Consider the following 12588-nt stretch of genomic DNA (forward strand, 5'->3'; position numbering starts at 1 on the left):
TGGTTTCAATTATTGTAAAAGTTATAGCTATCAGGGATATAACTATACTAAAAGTTTATAGATGTTGTGTCCATTCCATGGACATATAAAAACTGAACGAATATATAGGAAAAAATTAAAATTTGAAGGGAAAGTAGGGATCGATGCTGCAATAAAAGTAAACAAACAAGTAAAGTGATACTAGTTCGATAGATTTTAAAACTATTTTCAATCCCTACTTTGGTTAGCATTGTGATCCGTTTAGCTAAATGAAGGAGTCTAAATTTTTAAAATCTATCCAACTAGTATCACTCTAATTGTTTGTTTACTTTTTATTGCAGCAACTATCCCTACTTCCGTTAAAATTTGCTTCCTATTTATGTATATATATATATCTTATAGGTAGATAAAAATAATTATCAAAATTGATATAACAGATGCACATATGATTTTTATGCAAGAGAACTTTGTAAAAAAAAAAGAAATACAAAAAATAACGCGTGTTTATTTTTAACCGCGATTTAAGGGCTCATGGAATGGCACTGAGTTTGTTGGTTTTTCAAGTACAAACATTTAGCTCATAACTTAGCTCCGTCATCTCTTCACCGATTTGAGATCTAATTAAAGTTTTGGACTCAGGAAGTCAAACCCTTTTGATTGAAATTTGACCACGCCAAGGTCTCATAGATTAATTTACTGGAATCCTGCCTAAAAGAATTTCAATTTGAGGGTAGGCTGGTAAAGATCCTGATGAGTAATGAAATCGAATCAGGTATAAGCGCGCCACATGCTTGGTATTGCTGGCGCACAAAAATATAGCTAATAAGAAGGGGGAAAAAAGTCTCATTGATTAAGTTACTCTAATCCTGCCTAAAAGAATTTCAAGTGCCGCGGCTATTGAGGATTCCCTCTTGTTTTATGATGAACTTTAATGTGGTAGAGCGTTGCACATTTTGTTTCCTGTAGAATTGCACCAGTGAATATTTCATTTTAAGGTCTGTAAAAATAGGTCACATTGCCTGAAGGGTAAATCATTACGGCTTAGAGACAAGAGTTCCTGATCATATGTTTAAACGTTGTTCAAGACCTGGAAGGCGTCATAGAAATTAAGGTCACGCAACTGTATTGAACGCTTCTCGAGTTCGTACGAAAGAATTCTAGTATACGCATTATGACAACACAGAACTTGGAAGGTGTCTCCATCTGTTGACTACACAGTGTGTTATAATTATGACTGGTATTTTGCCTCCAAGACACGCCAATATCCTAGATGTAACAACTCGCGTGGCCCCTGATGTATTTATACGTCTTCAAACATGTGAATCTATGAATTTCTTGGTAATAAAAGCAATAACACAATTTTTCACGCTTAATGTTTGAGATAAAAATGTACGAATTAATGTCTGAAGATAAAGAGGTAAGAATTATTTACTGAATCGCAAATGCGAACCTTTCAGAACAATAAAAATTGTTAGGAATTTTGGTTGTAAAATTAGACATAAATTATTATCCTTATTCACATTTAGTTACCCTCTAGTTTTACTAAAATTCTGGTAAGCATGGTGAGGTTGGAGTTCTTTGTTGACGGCTTCTGTCTTGGCTGGTTTTTGATGTTGACATCATTTCAGCTTCGGCGCGTAAGTGTTTATCATAAAACTCGTAACACAATCTATCCACTAACCCCCCCCCCCAACTTTCTGGTCTGTGCAGTGCAACTATTTGTTTGTTTGTTTTTTTAATTAAGCACAAAGCTACACAATGGGCTATATGTGCTCTGCCCATCACAGGTATCGAAACCCGGTTTCTAGTGTTGTAAGTCTGCAGACATACCGCTGTGCAACTAGTGAGTCAGGTTTATGAAAATACAGGATGTACTAACATTTTTCGTTCGCAAGTAAAACGGTGACAGATATTTGGAACTGTCGTATCAGGCGGCTGGTCAGGGGAAAGCAAAGTGTTTGATCATTTACGCCAAATTTGAAAGTATGGTGCGTGTTCTATCGCTACGACTTCTGCTGCACTAGCAACGGTAGGTGTGGAGATATAACTGTATGCAAGGTAATTTGACGCCATTGGATACAACTATGCGATTTTCGGCGCTATTACATTAATCCTTTCTGCTTTATGACGTTTTATTTTCGATGAACAGTTTCGATAAAACCCGTGTATTTGAAGAGAAGTATTTGATGGTTTCATATTTTACCACATTTTAAATTTTATTTTTTTGAATTATTCAATATTATTCAATCTAAAGACTTTCTTTTTTTTTCAGACATTCAGAAGACTCTACGACAACGTCAGTATCAATCGAGAAGAAAAGAAGACGAAGACAATGCGTTTCGGAGTCTTTTTCGATAATATTTTTTGCGGGCTTCATCATTTTATCTTCATTGGCACCCTGGCTTTCAATTCCTTCCTATGTTGTGTCGAATCCTGATCAAGATATGTTTAAACTCATTATGTTCCTCTGTGCGCTCATCTCTTTTATGTTTCTCTTTATCGGCTGCATAATAGGTAACTTTTACTGGTATTTCGATGGGCAAACCGGCAGATGGCGGGTCATGTTACACTGTGGAAAAGGTCCGAAACCGTATTACTGGGGTTGGAATTTCTCTTCTGAACGAAATAAGTCTCAGAAGAATCAGTCTGAGCATATAGAAACTGTATAATTCATTACCGAGCGCTATAAGCTCTGCCTCACCCCCCATCCCCCAGTGGCTCAGCAGAAAGATTGAGAGCTCATTACGCTACGTTTCAGGACTCGATCCCCACTGTAGGCATAGCACAGATAAGATGTTTAACAAAAACAAAAAACGACGCTATAAGTTCTAACTTCAATTTTTTTTTCACATTGAAACCACTAGAAAGGAATTTTGTTCCTATTTTTTTTTCTTTTTTATTGTTCAGTGTAGTTTAATAGTTTGTTCGTTTGTTTTAATCCTATACTGTGTAATTATGCGTATAATTTTGATTGTGTTCGTTTTGGTTGTGTTAGTAAAGGTAAAAGATCTACGGGTCCAGGAAAGCCAATAATGGTAAAAGTACAACTTTTAAAAACGTGTTTTTCTGACCAGAGTTGATTTTGAAACGAAATTTTTTAACACAACCAGACTTATAATGAAGAATAATCAGCGAAATATTTATGACGTATTAGGCATTTGATATACAGAGCATAACTGAAACGACATACCACAGGCTCCATTCACACCAAGCATGAACATAACAACAAGTATTAGAACCGTTAAACGAACTTCAGGATAAGGCACTATGTCACTCAGTCAGAATATAGAATCAGGATGTTATTAACTCTGTTCATCTCTCAGAGCTCATTATTTCATCTTAACTCACGAAATGTTTCCTGTTTTTCACACCTTGTCTTCTTTCTGACAGTTTCTACAATGGCTTTATTGTATGCTGTGCGATACTCTGTGGTGCCATAATAATTTTTTTTTGGGGGGGGGGACAAAACAGAATATCTTATACTCATGTATAATTTTAAAGGGACTCGTTATTCCCCCACCCCCAAATTTTAGCGTGCTAAATTACATTAAGCCAACGTTGGGTTTCAAAAATTACTTTGTATTGAGTTTTGAAGCCCCAAAAGTATTCACAGATCTTGCAGAAGATTTTCGACCATTCTAGAATATCTAGCAATTTTTCTTTGGGGGGGGGGGAGGATAACAAGTCCCTTTAAAAGTGGATTGATGAATAATGTTCTTTCGAGCATTATTTAATTAAAAAAATAATTATTTATTGCAGTAGTACCATTAGTATAAAAAGTAAGGTTAAAAGGAATACCTATTATTGTAGGATATATCTGGTTGACTTCTAGCATCCAAGAAAAGAAACACATCTCGTAAAATGGTGGTGTGCGTGTTTTTTTTTTTTGTTTGTTTTTTTTGTTATACACATTACATTTGCTCTGTGTATGTAGGATTAAATTTGGGGTGGGGGCAAGAAAAATTTAGGGGGACGAAATGTTCCCTTTACCCCCTGTAGCGCTGCCATTGCCTGGTAATAATCATGTGTTATAATAATAATTGCTTTTCTGTTAATCGAAATTTTTATACATAAAATTCCGTTTGCAGTTACTTATTGCACTCTAGAACTCGTGCATGAAATTAAAAAGAACTCTTAGAATGCGGGCCACTTTTTGTGAAGTATCATGTCACATTAAAACGAGCACGTTTTTTATTCATTCTCAAATAAATAGGTGAGTATAAAAGTTAAGTAGGCCGGGACTGGCTCACTAGTTAGTTTGTCCGGACTGTGGATCCACTTTAGGTTCGTGAATGCACCATGAAAGCGACGGTCAAATCCCACTATTCAATTAAACAAAATTAGTCCAACAGTTGGCGATTGGTGCTATTTACTTACGGTCTTCCCTCTAGTCCATCAGTTCAAAATTAGGAAAAGCTATATGCAGATAGGCCTTGTGTAGCTTCGCGCGAAAATACTAAAACAAAAACAAACAAATAAAACTTTACATTTTGATATACTCTAAATATCTGATGTGTAGTCGTGTGTGATTTTATTTAAATGTTTCGTTTTTGCATACACCAACTCAGTAAGAAACGGATAAATTCTCCATGACCTTTGGTATTTGTATTTTCATTTAAAATAACGTTTTTATTAAAAACCTGAACCTGGTCTTGTGGTGAAAAACTCTTAGTTAGATTGGCAAACAAACCAAATCTTATAGGTTTGAAACACTTGTGGCAAATAAACGAAATCTTACAGGCCTTAAACACTTGTGGTAAACAAATCAAATTTAATAGGCCTTAAAGACTTGTAGCAAACAAACCAAATCTTATAGGCCTTAAACACCTGTGGCAAACAAATCAAATCTTATTGGCCTTAAGCACCTGTGGCAAACAAATCAAATCTTATAGGTCTTAAAGACTTGTGGCAAACAAACCAAATCTTACAGACCTTAAACACCTGTGGCAAATAAATCAAATCTTATAGGCCTTAAACACTTGTGGCAAACAAATCAATTCTTACAGGCCTAAAACACTTGTGGCAAACAAACCAAATCTTACAAGCCTTAAACACTTGTGGCAAACAAATCAAATCTTATAGGCCTTAAACACTTGTGGCAAACAAATCAATTCTTACAGGCCTAAAACACTTGTGGCAAACAATTCAAATCTTATAGGCCTTAAACACTTGTGGCAAACAAATCAAATCTTATAGGCCTTACACACTTGCGGCAAATAAATCCAATCTTATAGGCCTTAAACACGGCAAACAAACACAATATTGTAGGCCTTAAACACTTGTTATGTTATTTCACCACTGAGTGCCAAAATATACGCTCCGCAAGATGAAAATTAATTCCACGCTCATATAATTGAAAAACAACATCATCCAGTGACTTATAATTGCTTACTCTTGTTTGTATAAGGTGCTGGGTCTTGTATTTCATTGAAAATAAAAATTGATGAAGAAACAAAAACTTAAGTCAAGTCGACGAATACTTAGTTTTACATGTATAAGTTTGTTTATAACGTTTCACTGGCGTTATGATATAAGAACGTCTGATGTAGATACTTAATCTGTTTTGTGCGAAAACGTTAATAAACTGATGTATGTAGATACACTGACTGTTTAATGTTTGTCTGCGTAATCGTGATGTATAGGTAAGTGTAGATGACGTAAAACTATAGAATTCATTTTTACGTTAACTGTTGGGAATGTTTTTTTTTTTTGTTTCGAAAGTAACAATCCAAATATCTGAGTAAAACCAATTACCAACCGGCACATCCTTTTATTGCTGCGAATACGTAAATATTGTAATCAATATATTTATATTTTGAGCTAAGGGATTGCGCTTTTTTTTAAATAAAAGTATGCAATGGCAAGATCTTGGAATCACATTTCTGTTACTAAACATCAAAATGTTCGCTTGTTGGTCAATGTATCAGTATTTAAACTAATATCTCAATAAAACTGATTAATAACAACATTTGACCCATAGCCAATTAAACTAGCATTATGAAAATTTATTATTGGCATCCACTTAAACGTATATGCATGCACTGATATCAGAAAAAATATCGTCTTCAATCTAGGTAAAGTTGGCGGTAATAGAATATGTCTCCTGATAGGCCATTCTACAAGTTTCCAAAGATTCTCGATTATGTTAAAATCAATGCACTGCAAGGTGGAGTTGATAATGCAAGTCTGTATTAAGCTCAGTGTACCAATCATGCACAATTCTAACTGTATGGCTGATAGTGTTATTGTCCTGAAACAATTGTGAATGATTTTAACTATGTGGCTGATAGTATTATTGTCCTGAACCAATCGTGAATGATTTCAACTGTATGGTTGATAGTGTGATTGTCCTGAAACAATTGTGAATGATTTTAACTATATGGCTGATAGTATTATTGTCCTGAACCAATCGTGAATGATTTTAATTGTATGGCTGATAATATTATTGTCCTGAACCAATCAATGATGATTTTAACTGTGTGACTGATGATATTATTGTCCGGAAGCAATCATTGATGATATTAACTGTGTGACTGATAGTATTATTGTCCTGGAAACCACCATCTTTGTTTGGGTAGAAGTAGAGCACGTGGTCAGCTAGGGTGGCAAATATTCATGAGCAGAAATGTGATACTTGAGAAGAACCAGTGTGCCTAGTCCATGCCAAATAAATGAGCCCCACGACACCACACCACTTCCAAAACATTGTACAATGGAGACTATACGGGATGAGTCCATGACTTCATTCAGTTGCTGCCACTCTCTAGCCCTACCATCACTGCAGAACAGTGCATAACAATGTAAAGTGTGATTCAAATAACCACATCAACACGCCCATCGGGTAATGGTTTAATCCTGATGATCTAAGCACCACTGTATAGGTTTATTTTTATTATTAACAGAGATAAGGGGGCACGACTATCAAGAAGCTCCCTACACATTGTTCTTGTGGAAATGAATGTTCCTTGACCATAATTATCTATCAGTTCACACACATTTGAACGTCTGTTAATGTGAACACTTCCTGACATTTTCCTCCTATCCCTGTTTGAAAACTTTCTCATATACAATTCTCGGGATACAATGGCCTTTGATTAGCCAATGAAGTCGACCATTCTTCCTCATACAAGTTACCGTCTGTATTTATATAACCCCTGGTGGTTTTATTGCTCTCTGAGATTTGGTCGAAAAGTCCTCTCATCAAGGCAGTCACTTACAGCTTATAAACAACTAATTATCAGTGACTAAACTGAAATTTTGAAAGAGGTGTAGCTCCCGTTTATGATCCACCTTGACATTCCAATCAGAAGACCAGGATTGGTTCGTTACGGACCGTTCCGCCTCAGTTTAACTCTTGCTGACTATCAACCGTTTGAGTTCTGATAAGAGTAAAAATTTGCTGATCTTGCCTTATCTAGGTAGCTGTCTTCACACGATACGAAACGAGTTCAATGTTAAAGACTAGACTATATATTTCAAAGTATTTATGAAAAATTACAGTGTCCTCATTGACCTTCCCGAAGCTCTTTTCTCACTTCCGGTTCTGAACTTGTTACATTAGTTCTTAGAATAATTACACAAAATCAATAATATTGTTCCAAGAAACTGGCACTCGATTGTTTTGTTGATTTAATCGCATTGTTTTAGAGACAATCATAAAAGTTTCGTTCATTATTGCTCATAAAAAGAGCCGATAAATCTTAATTAAACCTTTTCAAGAATGACTAAAAGAAACTGGAAATGTCAAAAAACGTTATTTGATTATTGGATGATTATAAACTACATTCATAATCCAAATATCATTTTTCGTAATTGTTATCCGTATAATAAATAAATAGATAAGATGATTGAAATATGTTTTTCTGGTAGTTTTTGTTGTTTTTTTAAATATTTTAAACGCCCCAATTGGCAAAGCGGTACGTCTGCGGACTTACAACGCTAGAAACCGAGTTTCGATACCCGTGGTGGGCAGAGCACAGATAGTCCATTGTGTAGCTTTCTGCTTAATTACAAACAAACAAACAAGTAAATATTTAAAACATTTACTAATTTAATTTTTATTTGAATCTGAAAACTTAATGATTTATCATTTTAATACGAAAGACCAACATAGCAAAGGCATTCCTTTTCTATGAAATATACTTTCCTAGTTGTTAATCAGTAAATTTGTCTCCAGTATACAGAGTGACACCTGGCGAGTAGAGGTGCAATGCACGATAACTTGATTTATTCATCCTTTCAACACATACTCACTAACAGACTTAAAGAAGCATTTATTGAATACTTGAAAACTGCAGGCACATGGACAAGGGCGGTAACAGGTGATCTCCTGCCTTGTGTAACCACTGTTACATAACAAATTACGATATGGTTTTGAACTGGATACATCAATTTTTAAACTAGATGTAACACATTCGCCCAAAATAATGGGATGTATAGTCTCTCTGTTCATTCTAAACGCTAGAGGCTGTACGATGGGGCTCAGTTTTCAGGAATGTTTTGAACAAAAGGAAATAGTTTTCCCCAAGGAAAAAATTAAAAGGATTTTACAGTTGATTTGCCAGGAAAATGTGCAGAAATCAGCCCATTTTTAAAGCCAGAAATCACGAATCGTACTTATTATAATGCACCAAAAGATTGGTCCGCCAGTTTTGTTACAGTATAGTGAGTTTTTGATGATTAGTTATAGTATTCCATGTAGTAGTAGTAGTACACGTTTCAGTCTGTTGAATGACGCCAGATACACACACTAATAATAATAATATACATGTTGTTTCCAGTAATGTTTCACGTGAGGTTGTCACCGTTTATAATCGTACGTGGGATACATATGTTGTTGTACCTTAAATGTATGTATATATATGTGTTTATATATATATATATACACACACGTGATGTTTTAGGTGTTATACTGTGTGATCAAAAGCTGGATATGCACAGTTTTACACGTCTTATGATACCAAGTATTTTCATTGCTGGATCCAATAAGAACTACAAACTGGGAAACAGATTCGAACCTATATCAGAATATCGTGTCCCTTTCCAACCATTCAGTGTAAATATTTATGTAAAAATAAAATAAAAAAAAAGATAAAATAAGATGGATTACACAATGGTAGGTTATCTCTGTCAAGCAATATGACTCCAGTAATGTCTAAAAATTTATGTGGTCCACTAAGACAACTGGGAAAAACAAAAAACTTGCAAAGTTATATCCCAAGCCTTCTCTTTAAGTATTGTTTGGATTTTTCTTTCTGCAAACAAGGTTTAGAGTTACGAAAAGCATGTTCGAAATTTTTCGTATTTCCATGTTTTCATTGTTCAGTAAACTTGAAATGCTGTAGCTTCGTGGGGGCTTAACCTCTGGAAATCATTGGAGGCCTAGCTTGCCCTCAAACTCCTAAACTGCTATGGTTAATCCCCTTCCTTCCAAAAAAAAAAACTGAGAGAACGCCCCTGTATATTCATGCTCGTTTATAAGGTATCGACAAACTGCTTGAACAAATTATAAGGCCTCACCAATCAAGACTATTTTTTTATGTCTTCAAGTGACTTTCTGGCCTAGTTGCAAGTAGACAGAGGCCGTCGTCTGAATTAGGTTTATGAACTCTTACCCAGCTAACAAGTCCTCCCTGTAACCCCGAATTTAACCACATGCACCGCCATCATGTAGTTCACTGTTATAAATACATTCACTCTGAAGTGATATTTCCACTAATTCAAAGTAAAAAAAACAAACAAAAAACACGTTACTCAGGTAGCTTTAATACCTTAATTCAGTTAAGCATATTTTTTAAACTTGAAAAATGAAAATAATTACTTATATTAATTATTTCTCTGTTAATCCTTTCCCTACCGGAGATAATGTTAGACCATTTGTTGATTAATTATAAACTACAAATTCTGAAAGATGTTCGTTATTTTATTAAAAGTCTTTTTTGTGACAAAGTATAACCCCATTACGTAAAGTGGATGTTTTTCATCATATAGGCTACTAGTGACCATTATCTAAACAAATTCCCTTTGAAAGACTAAAAATGCAGTGACAGATTTCTTCTGTAATTAAACCAATCAACTTGTTTGTTTACGGTTTAAAACGTGTTTTGAATTGTTCACTATGTTTCAAAATGATGATAATCCTGATGAACATGTATATGTTGTGCCTGAATGATGATGATCTCGATAAACATATGCCTGTTGTGCCTAAAATGATGATGATACTGGTGAATACATGCATGTTGTGTCTAAATGATGATAATCCTGGTGAATACATACATGTTGTGTCTAAATGATGATAATCCTGGTGAACACATACATGCTGTGTCTAAATGTAATTCTGGTGACCACATGCATGTTGTGTCTAAATGATGATAATCCTGATAAATACATGTAGGTTATTCCTAAATGATGATAATCCTGGTGAACATATGCGTCTTGTATCTAAATGATGATGATCCTGGTCAACATATGAATGTTGTGTCAAATTATGACTATCCTGATTAAGCATATTGCATGTTGTACCTAAATGATGACTATCCTGATTAAGCATATTGCATGTTGTACCTAACTGTTATCTATACATAACTTGCATCTATTTCTTGTTTCTTTACATTCCTTATAGATTAAAGGCTGTGTATTTTATTGACGTTTATATCATGGTAGAATAAATTAAATGGTTAAGCCGGTTAAGTAATCACGTATATGGAATCAGATAAGGCTATTTCTTTAAGCTGGTTAAGTAATCATGTATACGGAATCAGATAAAGCTATTTCTTTAAGTCACTTAAGTAATCATGTATATGGAATCAGATAAGGCTATTTCTTTAAGTCACTTAAGTAATCATGTATATGGAATCAGATAAGGCTATTTCTTTAAGTCACTTAAGTAATCATGTATATGGAATCAGATAAGGCTATTTCTTTAACTGGTTAAGTAATAATGTATATGGAATCAGATAAGGCTATTTCTTTAACTGGTTAAGTAATCATGTATGTGGAATCAGATAAGGCTATTTCTATAAGCCGGTTAAGTAATCATGTATGTGGATTCAGATAAGACTATTTCTTTACCTGGTTAAGTAATCATGTATATGGAATCAGATAAAGCTATTTCTTTAACTGGTTAAGTAATCATGTATGTGGAATCAGATAAGGCTATTTCTTTAAGCCGGTTAAGTAATCATGCATGTGAAATCAGATAAAGCTATTTCTTTAACTGGTTAAGTAATCATGTATGTGGAATCAGATAACTCTCTAAACTCTCTTCAGGACTTATTAAGAGGTTTATCACGAATTTGTTAACTATGCTTAGTAAACTTTAGGAGAGTATTGGTATTTAAAGAAATGTCTTATACTTCACTTATCAAACCGATGGATTGAGCTTGAGAGAGAGTGCTATCCAAAAGATCATAGTATTATATACCAACTTCTATAAAAATGTCCCTTTAAGAAACGAGCGCCATCTATGTCACCGCTATTCAATGAATTGAAACGGGTGAGAGGTTAATAAAATCTGAAGACAGCTTGAATGGGTAGTGAAAGGAGACGAATACCTGTACCTGATAATAACATAAGCTTATCGAAATGTAAACTTGTAATAAAGCTTTTTTCACTGCCCATTTAAACCGTTTCTAAACATTATTTCCCCCAAAGTGAGTTCTTCATCATCAAATGTGGGAGGTTTTAGCCCTGAGATATAATCTGATTTAATATTGGAGAACACTCCTATCGACCTTCAAGCACAACGTGCAGCCTTACAGCTATTTTATAGGCCGAACCTGTGTTACTCTCCAAGGGATAACGAAGAACAAAAGTAAGCTTGAGCAACTTTCTTGAACATGTGAAAAACTGCACATGCCTAGAATAAACGAAAATTATACATTTAAATACGAACATGCTTGAATACCAAACATATTCGTATATCTCAAAAAATTAAAATAAAAGAATAAGCAGATTGCATCGTGTTGCGAAACGTTCAGTAAAACGCCTCTTGAAATAATGCTTGTGATAACATCGACAGTTTCCGCTATTACCGGAACGATTTGGAAACTCCCGTTATTATGAGCACACGTCATCGCTCAGCTATATTAGTTTTTATTAAAACACGTTCATCACTTATTCAGACAAAGTTCATAGTTGTTTTTTTAAGAGAATCGTCTTTATTATGATTTTTTAAATAATTACCCTGTAAGAAAAGCCCTAGATGAACGTAGTTCTCAAACTGTTAATTTAATTTTCGTAAGTTTTCGGAATTTGAATAATTCACAACAGACTATCGTGCAAAAAGTTTCAGATTCTGTCTAGAAGCTTCTTGAAAGAAGAACAGAAAAACAAAAAACAAATTTTTAGAACAAAGTATAATTTATCTAAGTACTTCCACAGTAATACCATAGTTTCGGCAAATTGACGTAACCTGTTTAATTTATGTTTTACTCAGTACTTCCACAGTAATACCATAGTTTCGGCAAATTGACGTGACCTGTTTAATTTATGTTTTACTCAGTACTTCCACAGTAATACCACAGTTTCGGCAAATTGACGTGATCTATTTAATTTATGTTTTACTCATATTTTATGATATTTTCCGATGGACTGTGGAAGACACGTGAA

The 12588-nt window shown here is 34.4% G+C and overlaps 1 protein-coding gene across 1 annotated transcript in view; it reads left to right on the forward strand.

Moving 5' to 3' along the window:
* LOC111086298 overlaps nt 1-2778 on the forward strand; it is a 6910-nt gene extending 4132 nt beyond the window's left edge. The window contains exon 2 of the mRNA XM_022388659.1: nt 2252-2778. Coding sequence (XP_022244367.1) covers nt 2252-2648 — 397 coding nt within the window. The 3' untranslated portion in view covers nt 2649-2778. The remainder of the gene's footprint in view (nt 1-2251) is intronic.
* Nucleotides 2779-12588: the final 9810 nt, after the last annotated feature.

Source organism: Limulus polyphemus, unplaced genomic scaffold (assembly GCF_000517525.1).
Source record: "Limulus polyphemus unplaced genomic scaffold, Limulus_polyphemus-2.1.2 Scaffold1005, whole genome shotgun sequence".
NCBI classification, from domain to species: domain Eukaryota; kingdom Metazoa; phylum Arthropoda; class Merostomata; order Xiphosura; family Limulidae; genus Limulus; species Limulus polyphemus.